Here is a 21,570-nt window from a genome sequence, read left to right as displayed (position 1 = left end):
CCTTACAAAGTTTCTGTGCACAAAAAAGGAACAAATTTGGAAAGAATTTCAATATGAATCATAGTACAAATACTAGCTCAAGACATAGAAGAAAGAAACAGATCTAGAGACTGCCCACATCCAACATGTTTCAGCGGAAAAATTTTTAACAAAAAGAAGTGGTTGCTCCCTAAATAAAAGGTGGGCCAATATGCCACCACATGTGAAAAAAACCCTATGGGACATCTGAACATATCGAGACAAAGATATGGCTTATGTCTAATTTTTGCCCGACTTCAACAATTCCTATGACTTGGTAGAGGAGTGGCGCGCTCTAAAATGGCAAAGTTGAAACGCAGCCGCCGGAACAACAATTGCAATCATGCGACGATCAGCAACCTCGAAAATATTTCGAGTCCGCTGGAATTACGATGGGACGACGTCGCGGCGATGTCAAGGCATTGCGGCAAGCAGCGGTGCACGAGTTGACGCAGTTAATGCACACGACCTCCTCAGCAGTCTGACTTCTGTGAGCTATCATTTCGAAATCGCAGTTGAAATAACGGCCGCTCAAGCGTAATTGAAGCCTCGACATCCCGAAAATGAAGATTTGCAGAAGTAAGGTGTACGAGTTTGTAAGATTATGGAAAAGTCCCCCATAATTGAAAGTGCAAACTCGAAAAAAAAACTATGTTGCAAACAAGACGATTGATCCAGTAATATATAGGGTGGAGAACCACCAGTAGTTTAAAGGAGGGGAACGGTGGACGACTGCAAAGAGAACACCATCTCCGTCGCCTAAAATGGCAACGGGAAAGCACATACGAAAGAACGGCTTTGACATGGCAACGTGTCCAGAGCACCGACTCAACACAATTCCCTGCGTAAATCACGGAAACGAGACCAAAACGACAAGGATCAACACACCTTTCAAGGATGTAACAGCTAGACCCAAATTACGAGCGTAAACGAGTGCACCGTAACACGATCGATGAAATGCACTGAGGAGAAACGGGTTGGCTGCAAAGTCTTGGCGCTTTGCCAGAACCCCGCACGCTCAACGACGCCCAGCCAATAGCGCGAGCCGTCGGGGGTTGAGCGAGAAACCAGCGGCCAATTAGCCAGTTGGCAGTCCGCCAGCGTCACGCCCCGCCACGTGATGTAAATGGTGCGCGAAAATGTTCGGATGGCGCGTTGGTGCTCGTGTGGTTTTGCATGACGTGCGATTTCGTGGATACGCATTTGCAGGCGAGGTGAATTCGCATTCTACGTGTTTGTGTTGCCACAGTTCATTGAAGGAGGTTTTCCTTGCTGTCTAGACGTATGTTTGGTTCATGAAATGCAGTTATGTTGGTCGAGATATGTCTTTTTTGCTTATTTAAACCTACTGCTTGTACTTCGTAGGCGAAGGCTTCGCACCATAGACGAAAGGGAACTGCAGGATAGATAGACGATGGCAAGGGTTATACATGTATTATAAGTGGATTCAAGCTTTCTGCGCTTCACAAAACGGAACGAAGTGAGATAAGGGAGATGAGATTGGGATTTCTGGGTCTTGTCAGCTACGATATCTATGGAATAGAGCGAGATGAAGCTTGCTCAGTCGTAGAAGTCCGTTATATTGCTCCGGATTTTCTAGGTTCCCTTTCCTCAGCAACTCACGGTTCTCCATCATTGTCAGAAGGCAGTGACTGACCGTTCGAACACATTCGGAAATAAATACCTTGGAATGTTAGTTTTTGTTCGGCTCAGAGTCGATCAGCTCGTGGGGTTGATCGAGGATAACCATCTGATTCGATCCAAACACTTCGTATGCTCGTACTTCGAAGCATTGAACCACTAGGGGCTAAACCTGAAGATCTCCATCTTTCGATGGTTCTTCTTGATTGTAGTAGAGATAAGAATGACTTTTCTTTTTTTTTTGATTCTAATACTGGACTTCGTCTATTATTCTATGCTCTAGTAACCTGTTGGAATCGTTCACAGGTCTTGGTCAATCGAAATTTCCACGAGGCTACAAAATGGAATGGGAGCGAACAGAATTTGTGCGTTTTCTTTTTGAAGGAAATCACGGATGATACGAAGATTCTTAAGACTCAGCATAATTCAATCGAATAGTTTAACTGGTGGTGCGAATATCTGACTGTCCTTGAGTCTTGGTATTTTCAATACAGAGTTTTTTTTTATTGATTTCTAACTATAAGTCTTGAGTGTAACTGAATTCGATAAGATTTTCACCTATCAGTATCTTATCAACTAGATTCCCTTCCACATTTGATTTCTCTGCGAAGTTTGGACAGAGCAACCGAAGTCATTTTATTAAAAAGAGAGCATGCACGAATTCGTTGCATTCATAGATAAATACTACGGAACAGGTACTTAAGAAGAGAGACAGAATGGTGATGATGATCGATTAACATACTCATGTGAACCACAACTCTACTCTTAAGCAACACATATGCTGCCACACAACACTTCTCAGCGAACGGAGTATCAATGTATGCATATAGGTACAAAAAATAATGAATACGCTTCACAGAGTTCCGAATGGAGACCGCTAGGGCAAATGTAATTGTAAAAGTACACGTTATAAAATAGATTGTCGAGAAGTCTAAAAAAAAAGCACATGGGACCGGTGACATAGGTGAGCACGGATGTCGGATCGCACGAGCTCCTAGTCCCAAAATCTTCTCCGTTCAGTAGCCAGAGCGGTGCCGACTAGAAATTTTACGTTTAATGACTTGATATAGGTACTGAAAGAACGTTGACAGTTATTTTTGCTGCATATATCCATACAACCACACTACACAAAACCAGTCGATTAAATCAGTCCACAGAAAAGAAATGCAACACTTGCTGTCATCGTTGATGTTAAATAAAAGTAGAGGAAATCTCTATATTTGTTACATTGTAAAACTTTGAGCTTACTTTGTAAATGCTTACCTGTACGGATCATAACTGCTCGTTCCATAGTACGAGTGATCGTAGGTTCTTGGTCCGCCTGAACGAGAATATTTTATTTATTTATTATCATTTGTTATTATTATCCTTGTTATTTGTGTATATTTTGAACGTTTCAAATCTTTTTAAATTTCAGCCATGAACGAGAATTATTTTTTTTTGCTGTCAAAATCTAGACAATCACCGTATGGCGACCTCCCATAACCGTATCCACCTCTTCCACGTTGTTCATGTAGAGCCATTTCACTGCAAATAATATCTTTTTAATTGGACAAAGTTTTACTTCAGTAAGTGTCAACAAACTCTAGCATCTCCTGTCGTTTGAACATTCTTTCACGCATCTCCACCTCATAGCGAGAGCCATAAGGTGTTCTTACTCCATAACTGCGTTCATATTGATCAAAACGAGCACCTCGACCTGATCACATAACTTTATCTCGCATGAAAAAATGACATCGCAGAAGAACTCCACCAGAACCTCTGTAAGCACCTCTTCCACCACGCACGGGATATCCAACACGATAAGAGCCACGTGGGCCTCCACGGATCAATGCCCCACGTGGCTTCTTAGATGGAATACCATCCTTGGAATTTTCATGAGCAGCACGCTTAGCTATAAAATGTGGTTGTTGTAAGAGCAGCAAAGCAAAGTGAGTCACTCATTACACCACACTTACATCCCTTTCTGGGTCCGTCCATCGCCATTATTTTCTTCCTATCCCAGCGAGTAGTGAGGGATCCAAAATGAGCTTCTACTAGAAAGCAGAAAAATTATGATTCAAAAGATTAGAAGAAGGAGTTGCAGCTTGTAATCGAGTAAACATCTCAAAAATTTTTTGGTTCACCTAAGTTTGGTCGAAAGGAGGAAATGAAACAATAAAGTAGCGAACCTCCTCGTAGGAAAACATGACTTTTGTGTTCTTTTCCACTTTCATCCTTCACTGTCACAAAAGAAAACGAAGAATGCGCCTTTATGGTATCTTCAACAGTGCTCATGGTGACGATTGCGGAAGGCTGCCTAGATACAATGAAGTTTAGAATGAATACATAGGAGCCGTACATTAAAATAGTAAATAAGTGTTATTGATAAATAGATCTCGATAGTTATACTGTAATGCGCTGCGCGTGTGGTTGTTTAAGAAACTGGGAAAAAGGGAGTTTCTATTGTGGCTAGTTTGCCCCCATAGATTATATGAGATACATGGGTAGCACTGGGTAACTACCGTAATCAGACTATAGAACTGTGTTAACTGCAGCTGACACAGTTTAACCCTAGCAAACATAAACACGGGTTGAAAACAGTCCTGAAAAAATTTTCCTTTATTTGAAACACATGGTTTTGTCGCAATGAAATCTCAATCGATAATACAAATTTGATCATGGTCTATAACAAAAGCCCAACTACCCGGCATCCTTTTGACTCCCGTAGTCCAGAACTGTGGTGGCTGCGAGACGAAAGATATCGAGGTCAAGTAGATGTTCAGGACACGAAACAGGCGGTGGTCAGAAAGAGGCAAGTCAAAGAATAAGCAACATGAGGTCCCTCTTCCGAATTCGGCAATCTTCTGGGTCCACTTCGCAACATTAGATGTTGTTTGTCGTGAAGCAAACAGACTTCGCCGCAATTTGCGCGTTCCGAGCAAAGACCGTCATCTAACTTCTAGAGCTGACTAGCCTACACCTTAGCATCAACTGTGGATCTGACAGAAAGAAATTCGACGTAGAGCATTTCCTGGCAATCCCTCAACAACAAATCTGAATACTTTTTGCCGTGGGTCACCTTTGGGCTTTTCAGTCCTTCACAGCAGGGCAGCCGCTGGCGACGTATAGATGACATACAGAACCAAACTCTCGTCCTTATCTTTGAGGAAATCATTACTGCATGATCGAACAGACCACAAACGTTGGTAGAAGACAGTGATCTGCTGAAGAAATTCCTTGATCTTACTGAGGCTGACACAGTGCGAAAACTCAGATGCAACAAACCAACTTGATATGTTAGATTTGCCACTTCACAATGAATGGTAGCGAGCATCTACTGCCGTGGGAGGCCGCCAAATTACGCTAGAAGCAAAAGCACAACAAAAGGTACGCAGGTATCCCTGTGGTTTGGCGCAGGAAGTTCGCACTTGCCGTTTCTCTATCTTTCATAGTGTGGCGCAACACCAGCTGTGAAAACGGTTCAATCTGGTGAAAAGCGAACTATAAAGTACATTCTTTATTACACATCTTCTGTAAACTCTTTCTTGGCTTTGATTATGTCTTTGCTACTACCATTTTCTCCTCGTTTTTAAACTCACCCTAAATCGTCTTTGACATTTTCGACCTCAGTTGGGATATAAGGCGCAAACAACTCACGTGCCGTTTCCAACGTAAGCTTAACATATGTATAAAATTCATCATGACAAGACAATGCTTTCAACAATGATAGTAGAAAAAGCATCTTAATCGTAATGTGCCGATCAAAAATACCTCATAATTCTCAGGAAGAACTTTGATAACCAATTGATGCATTCTTCTAGTTGGCTGAATCACGCGTCCGAGTTTGCCCTCGAACTCTTCCTTTAGTTTCATGGCCGAAGGGGCTGAAACAGTTGTAATGGCTTCAGTAACAAAAAGAAGTAAACGAAATAATTTAGTACCTAACAAGGAAAATGTGATGAAATTAGTTGGAGCAATGCCGCTGAGAAGAAAGTCATTCAGGGCTTATTTTCCCGTCTATGTCTAGTACGAATCTATCGACCTTGAAGGTATTGAAGGTTTAGTTGATCTAGGGTGGTCTTGAACCCGCTAAAGTGCAGTCGCAGCGAAACTTCTCACTACTGACCTCAACAGGTCAAAATATAGAAATATCAACACGGATTAAGTAGTTTGAACATTCACAAAAATAGTAGGACTGGTAGTTCAACTATGCTATAATAATGGACCTTTTTTTTATTCAATTCAGTTTTTTTACACTACCTTTCCTTTACTTGGCGCCAACTATACCTTATCAATACAGTAAAGGACAAAGCATCTAGCGCTACTCAGTCCGCTTGGGATGCGCCACCACGTTCACTTCAATTCAGAATCGTGTGAGGTTCAAGAACGTGTAATTGGCCTATACAATAACTTGCGGTGGCTAGCCGATGTGTTAAGTCAGTGTTTTTATCCTCCCAGACAAGTCTGGCACCAATTTATCGACCCCGGAGGGATGAAGGGCTTGGTAGCACTAGGGCGGATTCGAATCTCCGATCGATTTAACCGCTACACTACACCCGCCCGAACCTAATCAGTAATTTAGAATAAACCTCACATTCCATGCTCTTCCACTAGCTAATTCTTCTTCAGTGCATCTGGTTCAAATCAGCTCTCAAATGGAGAAGAATCTATTAAAAATTTGTTAGAGGTTTCTCCAGCTAGCACATTTTTAGAGAGAGAGAGCTTTTAAAATCAAGGAGAACCGTTATTTGAAATTTGCCTGAGCGTTTTCATCTACTTGTATCTGAATCTTTAGGAAGAACTCACTCTGAGGGAGGAATATCTTGATTCGACGACCCTGGGGACAACGAACGTAGATAAGGTGACGCATAGCTTCATTCATAATTTGCATGCTCCATTGGAATGTCATTGTTATCTTGCTAAAATGCGTAATTATGCACGAATGTTTTAATAATCGACTCAAACACTAAGATAAAATGTTGGCTACGCACCCGTACATTTGTTTCGATCCTTCTATGTTAAAGCGCATGGGGAAGCTAATGTCCACTGTTTCAGCTCTCAGCATCACACGGTAGATGAACACGTTGTGAAGATCTGCCCAAAAGATGTTCTCAATTATCAAACGTCGGGTATCCGTCGCAGTAGGGCACACTGAAAATGAATTCTAAGATGAACACCAATAACTTATGCTAGACTTTGACTAGAGAACACTTACGCTTCCACTGAAACTCTGGCGCACCATCCCAAGAGATTTCGAAAGGAGCTTCTAGGTCTTCATCAACATACTCTTTTCGCTTGTACTTGGATTTTGATGACACGACTCCGTTCTCAGCTAAATACTATTCTAAGAACGAAAACTTCACCAACGATCTCCGAAAAATGCAGATTTAAAATTCACAATCATAATTATTCGTCGCAAATGCTATGACGAATCGCAAGTGTAAGGCATTTCCACGTATCCCAAAGGGAAATTCTTTCTTAGCTTCGACTCGTTAGAAGACGGGAATCGTCCTTTCATGTCTCTTTTAAGCATAGAAATAAACGAAAACTTCATTTAAATACCTCTGTGATATTCATCCGTTTCATCTTCATCGTGCTCGTCTGCATGATCTGTCTGATTAAGGGTCGAGGTAACCCTTCGTTTCTTAGGGTTAGCCTCTTCGCCATCATCTTGCTGTTCTGCGCATTCGTCATCTTCACCGACATCATCGGCAATTTCGAGATCTTCATCCACGTCAACGAATTCACGCGGTATACTGTCCAGTACATCCAATTTTATGGATGATTCTGCAGCCATATTCTTCTGCGCAAACACACGATGCTTATGCACGCGTGATTTGAACGAAATTATTGCACGAGCAGCCAAATCCTAAACTGATTCATTCGTCTACTGCCTCTTATCAACAATTATGCTAGTTTTTTCCAACTGCATCATACAAATAACACATGTGCCCGATGCTGAGGCTCAATGGACTCGTAAGTTTGTTCTTTGCTAGCAGTCCGAAGCGAACTGCTTCGAGATACAGTCGTTCTTTCTGAAATACGGTGAACTTTCAAGAAGGAAATCAAGCTCCTTTTTGTTCGCAATGCCTTTAAGGCACCAAGTATTCCACGAATAACGACTACCAGTCTAGCAGTATACCAGTAATGTGGTAATGCAAATATAGTGAGGTGTGCATTTCTTTCAAGTTCGGTTTTCGACCGGTAACGCAGAATCATTTTATTACAAAAGCGTTTCTTTTTTTCGAATTTCGTTTGTAATGGTGGTGTTGACTTCGCACTTCTTTTTCTAAAAGATATTTCATCAAGCTCTATGATGCGACACACATTACGCATCATTTTTTGTCCAAAAACTCTAACGTTGCACTTTCTTCAAATCTATGAAAAGGATCACCTCCCTTCTCTTATATAGCGTTGCTATTGTATAGCACAACAATCGCCTAATCGAGACAGAGAAGGTGTTCAAGGTTCTTGCAGTAAGTTGTTTATTTATACCGTCTTAATGATGGTGCACAGGATAAACATATCGAAACAAAAACTGTCGCTGAGCTGTTCTTACTGAGTGCATTTATTCACACCGATTTCATACCAGCACAAATGCATCTGCAACAGTCACAGCGCACGTGACAAACATTGCTGCTTGCGCTCATTAATAATAGTTTTAACTTTTAATTAATTTTACTTCAGTCTCTCTTGGATATCTCTTTTGAGGAAACGGATAATCTCAAGAATACGGTGGGTAACTCGATGCTCAGTGGACATATTACATTCTCTTTTGTTAAGAAATTGCTGGTATTGCCATGAAAACATTTCCATGATCACGATAACCTTACTCATAGCCAAGTAAACAACAACGACATGTGCCACCTCCGCGCTTTTTCGTGATCGAATACGACTGTATTAATGGAGCGGAAACTGAAATAGGTGTGAACATATCTCGCTAACGTTCACGTATTCTTAACCTCGACAACGGAAATTGTGCTTGTACGCCATGAAAAGAGTGCCCCCACCCTAGAGAGGTAGCTCTTTTCTTGCACCATCTCTTTTCGTAACATGCTTTGTTAATTACTGTGTGGGGACAGGAATTACTAGTGGTGCTTCCTTGTTTTAAAAGCAGTATTTTATCTAGAGACCTTGCTGACTCTTTTTTTTTTACTACTTGTGTTGTGTTTGATCTAATAACGCAGTTTCATATTTTCTTTAAAGCGATTGATCTTTATTTGAAACTAGTTTCTACGGTGATCGTTATCGGTTACGTGAAATACATTGACAAAATCCTATGTCTGTTTCGCTGAAGTGTCCAAAGCGTGACAAGAAAGACATAGTTTGCAAGAACATCTTTAGCATTTGGTTCTATCGTTAAAGAAAATGAACATCGACTCAGAAACTAGGAAAGAGTGTGCAAGAGTGATTATTCACTAAAAGGTCAAACTGAGCTGCTATAAGCTATGCGGGATCTATAGGATGTCAACATGGACACAGCCCTCCGAAGATAGAAACAAGTTAGTCAAAAGTGCCGCCGTTAGCTTTTTGACTCGTCGCCGGTACGAGTCACCTTCCTTGCATTCACGTGCTTTTTATCTTGAAAATTCTCTTCAACCATTGAAACAAGATCCTGTTTTTGTGACGAAGGCAAGACCAAGGAGTAATGCTCTCACTGCATAGAAGATTTTAGAGGCTACACTCCCCCTCAGTTGCACCGTTTTTCAGATTGCTTTTATTTACAAAGAGGAATCGAATACATCGAATTCAGTCATTTCTAAAGTATTTCAGAAGTAACTGTGCACAGGAAATCAAACAACTGAGAAAGCAAAACCGTATGCGAACTCTGTGCACCTGGAGTGCTGCACATTACAACTGGTGCGCTTTCGAAGCTTTGACGCGATGGCCAAAGCATCTTCTTCAACGCCTTTCCGTTTCTCATGCTGATCCGGCGTACATCTTTCAAATGCGTATATCAATCGACTTACAGATTATTTCAGCAGACAAACAAAAACAAGGAAACACGCTTCATAAATTCTGAAGTGCTTCATTTACGTTCTGCTACAAATTAAGGTTTGATAATTCCGGGAAATCCATAAACTTTTGCAGCTAAACATCATCAAGTTTTTCATGAAAATCAGATTAAACCCTTTAACGCGGGTCTCACATATAATTCATCAAAACTAGAAGGTTCCTGTCAACGTCTATTGGATTTTTTTTGACAAAAAAAAGTAGGATTCCCTGTGTTTTATCAACTAAAGCTATGACGAGATCCATTTCGTCACTTCTTTGGCGTGATGTATTTGGATTTGTCAATTTTCTGCAGATCATTCTATTAATGTGATTTCACTGGTTCGTTTGTGAGTGGAATACTTTTCGGGAAAGGGTATCCACTCCAGCAAATTCGGTTTTTGCCTGATATCCTCATAAAGACTTCGCTTTTATAACGGAGATTGTTGTGCATGGCTTTTGCTACCCTTTAAACCCTTCTATCGCCTCACGTTTTCTCATCAACCAACTAACATTCACTCTGAAGTTTCAAAATACTAACTGGAATGCTCATTTAGAAAGATTACGTCCCATTCCATTCCACAAAGAGTCAATTTTGGGTTTTACTTGATCATATCACTGGTTGGAAAAAAGTACCTTACTTATTCGGTTGGACATAGCCTATAACCCTTAGGTATCAATCACATTCAGTGATCTCGTTGAGAAGGTTACTTTCTAAGCAAAATGATTTCTAAAAAAGAGTAATCATACTCTCACAAAAAAAAACTAACCGGATTCTCCGCATCAGACTGGAGTTTCGGTATCCGAACAACCTTGAATACGGAATTGTATTGATATGAATCGATATTTGAGGCAAAAGCAAAATGTGAGGGAATTTGCTGTTGACGAAAATAACAACCTTCTCAATAGCATCACGAGCAATCTTAAAATCTTGAGAAATCCAATTCAAAATGCAGTCGTTGAATACATCATATGAGTCGCCCAAGAACGGAGATGGAATGCATGAAAGCAGAAGACATCTGAAAAATGAAGTCCTACACAAAGCTGAACTGAAGTAGAATTAATTACCCGAACTTTCATAATCAACTTTTCCTATAAACTTGGAAACAGGTACAACCTTGTCAGTTACACTGTAATTACTCTGAGATTGTTTCCAAAGACATGGAGCTCCAAAGTTGCAAACATGCGTTCCTCAGCTGATTATAGTTATATTTGCAGTGCCCTACGATCTATTTGTGCATCAACAAAATGCTTTTTGATACTGAATCAATACTAATTTAAAAAATATAGATGTTGATCGGGTGCAAAAACACTTAAAGTTTAGGGCAAGAAGAAAATATAGTTATGTTGGATCCAGATCTATAGCTTGGCACAGCTTTTATGTGCATGTTTGAGTGGTGCTACGTGCCCAAATAGAAAGGAAATCAATAAAATTTGAGCGAGCATATGCATCAGTACAATAGGTTCATATTGTCTCTGGGTTAATAGAGCAGTGAATGAACACAACTGCGAAGTTCACCAAAGATGCGAAGTGCACATTTGCAGAGGTGGAATCCAATCCACCTTTACATGGTCTCAATTTCGATCGGGTGTAATTTGCTGCCGCAAATCAAATTAGAAACGCATCTCACAGCAACTTTGTAAGAAAAGTGAAGCTTGAGAGTTCGAGTAAATAAGCTACTTACGAAGTCAGAGAAAGGCCTAAGCTTACGACTTTAAACCATCACAGATTGATATTTCGGAAGCCATTTTCGAAAAAAAGTGTACCGTACCTATTGAGATCTAGTTGACGTGGATCTCCTCCGTGACTAGTAAAGACATCCTCGGACTCTTGAGCAGGCTCTCCCTCTTGTTGATGGTCGTTATTTTCTACAGTCTCATCGTAGTCATCCATAGTTTCATCTTGCTGAAAGCATGAGGCAATAGAATATGTGGAAGACATCCCCTTCTAGATAACCGATCAATATATGTTTATGAGACACGCAATATCTTTCTTCACACTTCCTGAAAAAACAGTGGCAATGCAACAAACTGTCGCCAATATTAGCGACTCGTCGTCTATACCTAGCAACGACGGCTTTGGAGATATTAATTTCATTTAACGTTTCCTCACTGCTAACTCAATTAACGATACAACTATTTCCGTAAATAACGTTTTTTAAAAACATTTCGACTTGTTTGATTTGCTCATTTTACGAAGTTTGAGTCAAGATGTGGAATGGAATTGCTTTGTGTTAGAAGTCCGTTGAAGGAACATAGCATTCTTGTTTCCTTCTACGCTTTAGATTTCCCCTTCAAAAGTCGTTTCGTTCGAGATGGCAATGATTTCTTTAAAAAAGATTCGTTTCATTGATATTTTCGTCAAGTTCGACTAAACCAACTTTTATAAAAGAAATGATGCCATAAGATGTCAAGTCTAGAAAAACTGTTAAATATATATATATATATATATATATATATATACAAATAAGTCGAATCCGCGACGTATGAGCACTGTACTGCAGTTTTTGAGATGTAGCTGCAGTAAGTTCCAACAAAAAAGAATCCCTGTAAGTGAAAAAGCAGTGACTTGGAGCTGTTCAAGTCACTGCTTTTCTATCTATAACAAGCCAGCAGAGCCCATGGGGAGCTCAACTTTTTTTTAAGCAGAACGTTTAACTCTAAACAAATAATGTGACTATACTTACAAAATGGTCAACAATAGCTAGTTTTGGATTTAGCTGGATTGGGCTTTCCTTTGTAGCAAACTTCAACCACAATTTAATCAAAATTTCAGTTATTTCCATCCAATTTGATTTGCGCAGTATCAGTAACTCCGCAGGTAATTACCATATTGACTACTATACTAACCTAAACATTGCTAACAATTTTTTGTCACTTGATGACAAACAAAATGTCATGAATTCATCTCGTTGAGAGCACAATGCACCGTTGTGCAATTTTTCTTTCCTTTGGAAACAACGAACATGTCGAAAAACACGTCACTTACCTGTTCAGACTCCTTCTCCTCCTCGTCAATAACAAAATCATCCTCATCCGTCATTTTTGAAAAAGTCCTATCAAGTAGTCCTTTAGAGCAAAAAAAATATAAGAGAAATTCAAAATGTGCACGCGATACACAAAACAATGAACGACATCCAAGAATGCACCTTCACTCGGCGAAAAATCGATAATCTAATGAGCCCTCATGCACGAAAGCTGCCCTACTTCTCTGGGCAACGCACGACACAAGGACCCAACGGCGTTACAGTAACCTAGGCACAAATGGCATTCTTAATGTAGGGTGTGCATCCGCACAGCTCACATAATCACAAGACGGGACTTTTTGCTTTGTCTTTTATTTATTGTTTTCATTACTTTGCTTCCTATCATTATTTCACATGTTACTGCAGTTGCTATTGTATCCGGCGCCTGGGCTGCGGTGCTAAGGTAATTAGTTGGAGCCGCTCTGCCACGTTAGGGTCGACCTGTGCTCGCGTTGATGCGCTGTGCTTCTACGGCGCGCAAAATGACCATACAACAGAAAATCTTTGTTAAGTGACAAATGGCTCTCCCGTTTGAAAGCGATAGTTCATCAATCGACAGATCATTAATGGAAATGAATAGCTGAGTGAGTCGAGTGCTAGGACCTAAGCGTCATTCTTAGAGGATCCACGACATGTAGGCTAAAGCTAAACTGAGCAAAAAGGAAGAGAGCTGGAACTAATACTGTTTTAACTTTACTAATTGCTGCGTCGTAATGGTACAGTACGTTTCACTCCGGCTGTATATTCAGCGGCACACACATTGCATGTGTTAAAGGCATACAGTCGGGGGCTAACGGGTTCAACCTCCGATGCGCCTTCGATAGTTTCAAGATTTAGCTAAAGGAAGAGTGAGTGTGTTTATAGTAGAGAGAAAGAAAGAGAGCCAGAAGAGAACTCAGAGAGGGAGAGATGTCGAGGTGTTAGATTTTGTTTATAGTGGTAGGCGCAGTGAAATCCTGAAATCTACCTCAAAAAAAAAGCTAGCCATACACAAGCACAGCACAAGGGAGAGGAAATCTAACTTCTATGACTGAAATCATCTTTAAAAGGATGTTCTATCATCAGAAAAACTACTAAAGTAGTAATAAAAGTACTGTTTAGTATTGCAAGTATGAGGGATGCGGTGCTAAGGTAATTGGGTGGTACTTCTGCGACGCACAAAATGACCATAAAGCACAAACTGTTCTTGTGGTTGAATCGTTTCATTCGCATGTTGGCTTCTGCTGCCGATTTTTGTTTTTGCTTATGCGATCATCGACCCCGATGATCGTAAAAGGGCGTGGCATACGATCTGCTTCGCTGTTACGGTTATTTTGGTGGTGTAACAACTTGCATCGCCCTAGAGTGCGGCAGACAACGCTCTGCCCACTCATTCAGTCGTCCACTTGCACTGCACGTTCTGTCTGTACAATAAATAATTCCACTGGACCACCGTCTCGGTCTCCTCAAACAAGGTATTACAAACTCTAAGTCTCTAGCACCCACTATTTAGTTTGGTGCATCGGCGGGAACAAGCCAGAACTCCCACGTCAAAGAGTAACATCTTTGAAGCCAGGGGAAGAGACTCTCATTAATAAAGAGCACAAAGGTCAAACCAAAGACCTAGAATTAACTGATTCATCCCGCATTTGGGAAATCTCGCTCTCGTCAAAGTACCTGGAACCAAATCTCGGAAATAAATCAAAGTAATTTTCTTCAATTGTGAGTAATCTCCACGGATCCCCCTCACTAGAGGGATTACAGCCGGTTAGTCGCGAGGCTACGTGGCGTCGTCCCCGGGTGGCGGATAGGGAGCTAATCGCGGACCAAAAGCGACCTTGTGTTTGCCCAGAGATGCAGGTAGATTCAGGGGATGGACTCCCTGTTTCTGCTGAGCCAGGACTGACTCATGACATCCTTGTATCCCGCACGTCGGTCCGGCCAAAAGCCTGCAATCAAGTGACTGGGAGGTGCAAGGGAGGAGGTTTGGAGTCGCCTCCAACAAATAAGCTCCACATGTCCACACCGGGGGAACGAAAGTTCTTCCAGAAACTCATGGGACTAGAGGCTTGCAACCTGCCCATGGATTTTAAAATTTTTAAGCAAAACACAGTAATAGAAAAGAGTCTCCTGATTCCGGAGGAAAGCCTGGTACGGTAGCGCCAGGTAGGACGGGATTGCAGGAGTCATGTAGGCTACCAAAACGGAAAAGGACTAGGATGGCGATCTATACTTATAACGCACGTACGCTTGCATCGGAAGCGGCCATCGAAGATCTGATGATGCAAGCCAAGAAGATCAAGTACGACGTCATCGGACTGACCGAGACGAGACGACGTCACCCTCTCAACGCCGTATATGAAACTGGAGAACTGTTCTTAGGAGCATGCGACAGTAGAGGTGTTGGTGGAGTTGGCGTCCTCGTCAACACGAGTATGGCAAAGAAGATCGACTCTTTCGGACAACTTACGGCACGAATCGGACGTCTGCGGATGAAAAGATGTGGTCCAACACCAGCTTTGACTATCTTCGTCGCTTACGCTCCAACATCAAGCAACATCAAGCGAAGAAGAGATCGAAGCTTTCTATATGGACCTGGAGAAGTTCTACCGAGAATACCATGCCTTCTACAAGGTCATAATTGGCGATTTCAACGCCAAAGTTGGCCCAAGAAGAACACCGGAGGAACTTCACATCGGGACCCACGGCCTACAACGGAATGACCAGGGGGAGAGGCTCTCCGAGTTCATCCTGACGACTAAGACCATCCATGGGAACTCGCAATTCCAGAAGCCCTCCTCTCTACGCTGGACGTGGGAGTCACCCGGTGGAGGGCATAATGAAATAGACCACATCATCGTCAATGAAAGGTTTTGCCTGACAGACGTCGCTGTTGTACCAAAGTTCTATACGGGATCGGACCATCGCCTCCTCCGAGGAAGATTTTCCTTCACAAGGAGAGCAGAGAAAGCCGCCAAGTTCAGAGAGAGAAATCCCAGGACTATCATCAACTGGGATCTCTTCGCTACGCTAGCCGGCTTTTGGTAAGATTCCGCAATGGACAACATCGACGAGGGATATGACCGGCTTGTTGAACACCTTCACAACTGCGCGAAGAAGTGAGTTTTTGAGTTTTAAAACCACCAAGAGACGCCTGCCTCTTGAAACTCTTGAGCTGATACGCCAACGTGGAGCAGCACGAGCCGCAGGGAACCAAGAACTCACGTCCGAGTTCGCAAGGCTTTGCAGAGAGGCGATAAAGGAAGACCTTAAAGAGAGAAGAGCAGAAGTGCTGGCTGAAGCTGCAGAGGCGGGAAAGGCATCTGCTATGCCCGTCGAGACTTCGCCAGTCGCAAGACAAGGATGCTCTCCGGAACCCAAAAGGAACAGCCATTGCATCGAGAAGGGGGATGGAGAAAATCATCTACGGCTTCTACTCTGATCTCTTCGACAGCCATGTCCACTTGCCTCCTCACCATCTGAGGGAAGACGGACAAGTCATTCCAGAGGTTCTCCCGTCCGAAATACAACATGCTATCACGTCGGTAAGAAATCGTACGGACCCGGTTCCGACAGAATAAGACCAGAACACCTGAAGAGCCCTCCGCCAGTACTCATCATCAACGCTCTTTACACGTTATCTGTTGGAATGCAAGGTTCCTAAACAGTGGAAGACCAGCAAGACCGTGTTGTTGTATAAAAAGGGAGATCCACATGACATCGGCAACTATCGCCCAATCTGTTTACTGTCCGTCATCTACAAGCTCTTTACAAGAGTGGTCCTTGATAGGATTGAAAAAGTCTTGGATGAAGGACAGCCATGCGAGCAAGCAGGGTTTCGAAAAGGATTCAGCACGTTTGACCACATTCACACTGTTTCGAAACTCATCGAGGCATCACGAGAGTACAAGATGCCGCTCTGTCTCACCTTCATCGACTTGAAAAAGGCCTTCGACTCAGTTGAGATGGAAGAGGTCGTGGAAGCCTTGGACAACCAAGGCGTCCCTACTCAGTACATAAAGGTATTTCGAGAGTTGTACAGTAACTTCACGACCGGAATTTCGCCATTTTACAAGAACATCATCATTGACGTGAAGAGGAGGGTCCAGACAGGGTGATACAATTTCACCCAAAATATTCAAAGCCACCCTCGAGAACGCAATGCGAAAGTTGGAATGGGACGACATGGGAGTGAAGGTTGATGGTCGGCAGCTACACCATTTGCGCTTTGCTGATGACATCGTACTGATAACACCTAGCATCAGCCAAGCGGAACGAATGCTGACCGAATTCGACGAAACATGTGGATGCATCGGTCTTCAGCTGAATCTACAAAAGACGATGTTCATGCGGAACGGATGGGTCTCGGATGCTCCATTCACGCTCAACGGAACGAATATATCCGAATGCACCAGCTACGTTTATCTGGATCGGGAACTGAAATGATGAACGACCTGACCCCCGAGCTGGGCAGGAGGAGACGAGTGGCTTGGGGAGCGTACAAGAGCATCGAGGATGTAGTGAAGAAGACCAGGAACACCCGGCTCCGTGCTCACCTCTTCAACACCACCGTACTTCCTGCTTTGACCTGTGCTTCAGAAACGTGGGCATTTCGCAAGCGGGAAGAAAACGCGGTGAGCGTCATTGAAGGCGCAATTGAGAGAGTGATGCTAGGAGTATCCCGTTTCACGCAAGTGAGTGACGGGATTCGAAGTCCTCTCCTACGTCAACGACCGAAGATTAGAGACGCCGCCGCGTTTGCCAAGGAAAGTAAAATAAGGTGGGCCGGACACGTGATGCGCTTTAATGACAACGTTGGACCAGAGCCGTGAGCGACTGGGTTCCCTGCGATATTAAGCGCACTACAGGAAGACCGCCGACCCGATGATCAGATTTCTTCACGAAGTCCTTCAAAGAAAAGTATGATGATCTTCGTGTCCCATGCGAAAGGAGGAACCACTGGGCGATTGGGACAAATGGAAGAATTACTGGCGCCCGCTCGACCAGTTCGAAGATCAACGGGAGTCAAGGTGATCAAGGTGATCAAGGTGAGTAATCTCGCTCCCGTACATGGTACCTGCAACCAAATTTCTGTCTAATCATAGAAGAGTAAATTTCGGAGTCTTGCCAAAAAAGACTTCATTTCCGCAAAACACCAATTGTGTTGAGCACATCAACGCTCAAAAATCTAGTCTCCAGATATAAGGACTACACAGCAAAAACGTACTACACTGCAATAGACGAAGAGAGCTACGAAAAGTGTAGGTAAGCAATCACCCTCTCAAAGGCAGCATACCACGAATCTGGGGTGGTACGGATTTCAGGTGGAGTATCCGTATACGGGTCGTAGATTATGGAGACCGGGGTGATTCCGCTCATCCCTACCTGAATCACGGCAAGCAGCCGGCTTCTGAATACTGTTTTGTACGATGCCTTCTGTTGTAGCGCCACCCTTGCACGCGTAGCGTCCCTTACTGCCTATTGGGGCAGTCCGAATTGGTTTTCGACGAATCGCAGGGCGGAGGCGGTGCAAGGGGTGGAGTGTTGCAATAGATGGCGTTGTACAAAACAGCATTCTAGAGGCGGCTGTTTGCAATGATGCAGGGAGAGATGATCGAAACCATCCCCATCTCCATAATCTACGACCCCGTATACGGATACTCCTCCTGAAACAAAGAGCGGTATCAGGCAGATCAGAGAAGGCAGAGAAATTTTGCAGAAACTGTACAATGAAATAAGGGACGAGTACAAAAATAGTAAAAATAAATCTGACAAGAAAGATTTAATGCTTGAAATAGAGCGAACTGAAGATGAATCTCAGTTAAAAGTAGCGATTGCAGAGGCAAATGATCTCATATTTGTGCAAACTGCTTTATTAGACGAAAGCAGTTGCATTTTGGACAAAATGAGTGAGAAATTCGGATACACCACCCGTTGTCCAAGGGGCGAAAACCGAAATAAAGATGAAGTAGAGACCCAAATCACACAAAAATGATGACTGCGAACAAAAAAGGAACCTTACTGAGAGTGAACCGGGTACTTAACAGTCAAGTTTGCCAAACTCAGTCGATTTAGAACGGAATCAAGCAGAACAATTCCGCTGCTGATCGATAAAAGCTCCCAAGCATCTGTACCCGAAATTCCACGTAGATGCTAAAGTGTTCGCCGAATACTGGGAGATTTTTCGAGACGCTGGTTTACAAAAGCAAGGAGCTAGATGTTATAGAGAAAATCTTGTCACTCAAGGAAAGATTTGAGAGGCAGAGCTCAGACTACCAATAAAAGGCATAAAACTGATTTCAGAGATTTACAACTAGATCAGAGAAACATTGTAGGGAACATACTGCAATAAAAGTACAATTAGGTCTCAAATAGTGCAAAAACTGATAAATACAAGACCAGCAACTCAGCAAATAGTTGTTCAGCTGTTTTCGATCAAATCCAAGTCTTCGTCAACCAAATGATATCAGCAGGATATGATGTGCGAAACACCTGTGACCCCATATGTTGCGAAACCATCATAACAAAGTTCCCACAGGGCATCATAAAACCTGTTGTGGCTATATCTGGTTAAGCCCTCGAACAACAAACATTCGAGGACTCTCTGGCGCAGATAAAGAAAGAAGTTCCGCAGATGGATATGTCGAAAACAAGCTAGGTCACTCAATGAACAATAAAGTGTGTACTTGAAAAGAAAGGTATATCAGCCAGCGACCTCAATCTAGTGAGTGGTGCATATGTTGCTACAAAAATCATCATCCACCAATGGTGTGCAGAACAGTGACTGACCAGAACAACCGATGCAAAATAATTGAAGACAACAACAGATGTTGAAAATGCTACTCATTTAACCATAGCAGCTTTGATTGTCTGAAATCAGACTGTCTCCAATGCGGATAAAAGGACCATCTTTTTTCTTTGGAAGCAATGCATGACATGACTTAGCTATTCACTTTTGGTAAACTTGTTTGGAAGGTTTGGTAAAGTTAAAACAGTAGTAGTTCCAGCTCTGTCTTCCTTTTTTTTCTTAGTAGCTTTAGCCTACATGTCGTGGATCCTCTAAGACTGACGTTTAAGTTTTAGGAGCCGACTCAATCAGCTGTTCATTGTCATCAATGATCTGTCAATTGATGAACTATCGCTTTCAAAAATGTTTTTCAAACGGGAATGACATTTGTCACTCAAGAACGATTTTGTGTTGTATGGTCATTTTGCGCGCCGTAGAAGCACAGCGCGTCATCGCGAGCACAGGTCGATCCTACCGCGCAGAGCGGCTCCAACCTTAGCACCAGGGATGCTAAGTGTGTACAATAACACAACAGAAGAAAAACAGGACGGAAACCAAATTAGATCTCAGAGACGATATAAGAGCAAACCAATAAACTAACAAAGACTGGGGCTAGAGGATTTTGTTAGGACTTCGAAATCCTGTTCACATATTACTACTCGGAAAGGAAGAATGAAAAGCTACGAAAAGGACGAAGAAAAGAGCTCTCACGAGTTTTCGGTAGAGAAGGCACGCCTCTACAGAGGACGCGATGCGTCACCCAGATACAGCTCGTTCAACGTCGACTGCACCTCCAATGTAACTCATTGTCGAATTCCAGGCCGACTCACTTCCCAAACTCCCCGGTAGGGGAAGAAGGAGGCCCTAATTGTTTGATTCTGGAATAAATCAGCTTGGAAACCGAAATTTGGGAACGAGATATGTGCTTTGGTCGCTATCCAACCAGGTAGCGATAGGAGCACAAAAAAATTCGTCCAGAAAAAAGTTCTTAACTGTCAAACGGCTTCCTCATTTGAGGAGACAGGAAGCTCATCTAAAGTCTAGTTAAGGCTGCCCGCAGATTTCACAGCCGCGCGGGCAGCCTAAAATGACATGAATCACGAGTGTGTCACGTACGCTGCTTCTCTCGAGACGCTTCGGTGGAGCACAGCGGCCAGGAGTGTGGTGGAACCCCTGCACCAACCGTCGCTGCAGTTAGCGACGGTCCCAACTCAGTCCTAACTGCTGCCTCCACCGCGCCATTTCGAGCGCGTACGCAAATGCACCGCAACTACACTCATGTTTCATGTCGTATTGACCCGACTATATCTATGGTGTATCATCTAGTGGGTCAAGACATTAGACGCTCCTACGCTCCTATGCTCCTTGACGAATTGCGCTTTCAAATCAAAATATTAGCAATTAATTTGAAATAGATTATTGCTACTTTTCTTGCCGTATGCTTTCTCCTGTATTGCTGCTGTCTCTGTATTAATGAACATAAACAATAATAACGTCATCTTTATGACTGACGTCGGATCATTCACAAACTGATCTTTTTTCCCCAGATTTTCGATAGTTAGACCCTTTCCTCGTGAAACACATCAACCCTCTGACACCAGCAAGAAATATTTCTTAATACGTTCCCACACGAATACTGCAATGTTCTCGCTCAGACGTTTTTGTTCGCCTTTTCCATTATTAAGAAAAAAGGAAGATAGAGCTAGAATCACTAGTGCTTAAACTTTACTAAACTCTCCAAATAGACTTTCTGGAAGTGGACATCTAAGCCATGTCATGTGGTACTCCCAACGAAAAAAAAAAGACCGAAAATGGCCTCAGAGACGGCTCCTCTGCATTTGATAGATGAGAACGAATTTTGCATTCTAAGAACAGTTTTTGTGTGCTCTAATCGCTTAGCGATTACAGCAGTTTTTGAATGACCTCTTTAGCTCCACAGCTCCCTTTTCGCCACGATTATTAGCGGTAGTTAATCTCCTCATTCTAATTCTGTATCATTTTATTTACAGGTAAACGTTGAACATACAAAATACAAACAACAGTACATGTATTGGAAGTGAAATTAGCAAAATCTAGCACGATCATTCTATATCAATTCCTCGATTAATGCAAAACTTTCGCCGTACCCGCCATTTATAACGACCG

The 21,570-nt window shown here is 42.6% G+C and overlaps 6 protein-coding genes across 7 annotated transcripts; 5 read left to right on the top strand and 1 right to left on the bottom strand.

Moving 5' to 3' along the window:
• Nucleotides 1-1,157: 1,157 nt before the first annotated feature.
• On the top strand, nucleotides 1,158-2,097 carry RB195_001373 (uncharacterized protein; the record flags this gene model as incomplete). The annotated part of the gene is made up of 2 exons (XM_064198128.1): nucleotides 1,158-1,232; nucleotides 1,966-2,097. The coding sequence occupies 2 exons, from the start codon at nucleotides 1,158-1,160 to the stop codon at nucleotides 2,095-2,097; spliced, it is 207 nt and encodes a 68-aa protein (XP_064054009.1).
• A 578-nt stretch (nucleotides 2,098-2,675) lies between these two features.
• On the bottom strand, nucleotides 2,676-12,676 carry RB195_001372 (uncharacterized protein; the record flags this gene model as incomplete). The annotated part of the gene is made up of 17 exons (XM_064198127.1): nucleotides 2,676-2,697; nucleotides 2,923-2,980; nucleotides 3,125-3,186; nucleotides 3,244-3,358; nucleotides 3,419-3,553; nucleotides 3,618-3,695; nucleotides 3,831-3,958; nucleotides 5,241-5,317; nucleotides 5,413-5,525; nucleotides 6,448-6,560; nucleotides 6,633-6,792; nucleotides 6,857-6,973; nucleotides 7,204-7,510; nucleotides 10,404-10,445; nucleotides 10,532-10,652; nucleotides 11,406-11,539; nucleotides 12,623-12,676. The coding sequence occupies 17 exons, from the start codon at nucleotides 12,674-12,676 to the stop codon at nucleotides 2,676-2,678; spliced, it is 1,836 nt and encodes a 611-aa protein (XP_064054008.1).
• A 2,181-nt stretch (nucleotides 12,677-14,857) lies between these two features.
• Nucleotides 14,858-15,361, top strand: RB195_001371 (uncharacterized protein; the record flags this gene model as incomplete). The annotated part of the gene is made up of 1 exon (XM_013438355.2): nucleotides 14,858-15,361. One exon carries the CDS (start codon nucleotides 14,858-14,860, stop codon nucleotides 15,359-15,361), a length of 504 nt encoding a protein of 167 aa, XP_013293809.2.
• A 356-nt stretch (nucleotides 15,362-15,717) lies between these two features.
• On the top strand, nucleotides 15,718-16,080 carry RB195_001370 (uncharacterized protein; the record flags this gene model as incomplete). The annotated part of the gene is made up of 1 exon (XM_064198126.1): nucleotides 15,718-16,080. One exon carries the CDS (start codon nucleotides 15,718-15,720, stop codon nucleotides 16,078-16,080), a length of 363 nt encoding a protein of 120 aa, XP_064054007.1.
• Nucleotides 16,081-16,169: 89 nt separating this feature from the next.
• On the top strand, nucleotides 16,170-16,756 carry RB195_001369 (uncharacterized protein; the record flags this gene model as incomplete). Its single annotated transcript, XM_064198125.1, has 2 exons — nucleotides 16,170-16,183; nucleotides 16,237-16,756. 2 exons carry the CDS (start codon nucleotides 16,170-16,172, stop codon nucleotides 16,754-16,756), a joined length of 534 nt encoding a protein of 177 aa, XP_064054006.1.
• On the top strand, nucleotides 16,550-21,564 carry RB195_001368 (uncharacterized protein; the record flags this gene model as incomplete). Of its 2 annotated transcripts, XM_064198123.1 has the most annotated exons (4): nucleotides 16,550-16,660; nucleotides 16,898-17,418; nucleotides 17,497-17,686; nucleotides 21,502-21,564. In XM_064198123.1, 4 exons carry the CDS (start codon nucleotides 16,550-16,552, stop codon nucleotides 21,562-21,564), a joined length of 885 nt encoding a protein of 294 aa, XP_064054004.1. The 2 variants fall into 2 exon arrangements, with proteins under 2 accessions (XP_064054004.1, XP_064054005.1); XM_064198124.1 differs by lacking the exons at nucleotides 16,550-16,660; nucleotides 17,497-17,686; nucleotides 21,502-21,564 and having other exon boundaries at nucleotides 16,946-17,470.
• Nucleotides 21,565-21,570: the final 6 nt, after the last annotated feature.

Source organism: Necator americanus, chromosome IV (genome assembly GCF_031761385.1).
Source record: "Necator americanus strain Aroian chromosome IV, whole genome shotgun sequence".
In the NCBI taxonomy this organism is placed as follows: domain Eukaryota; kingdom Metazoa; phylum Nematoda; class Chromadorea; order Rhabditida; family Ancylostomatidae; genus Necator; species Necator americanus.
This window is presented reverse-complemented; position numbering and strand designations above follow the sequence as displayed.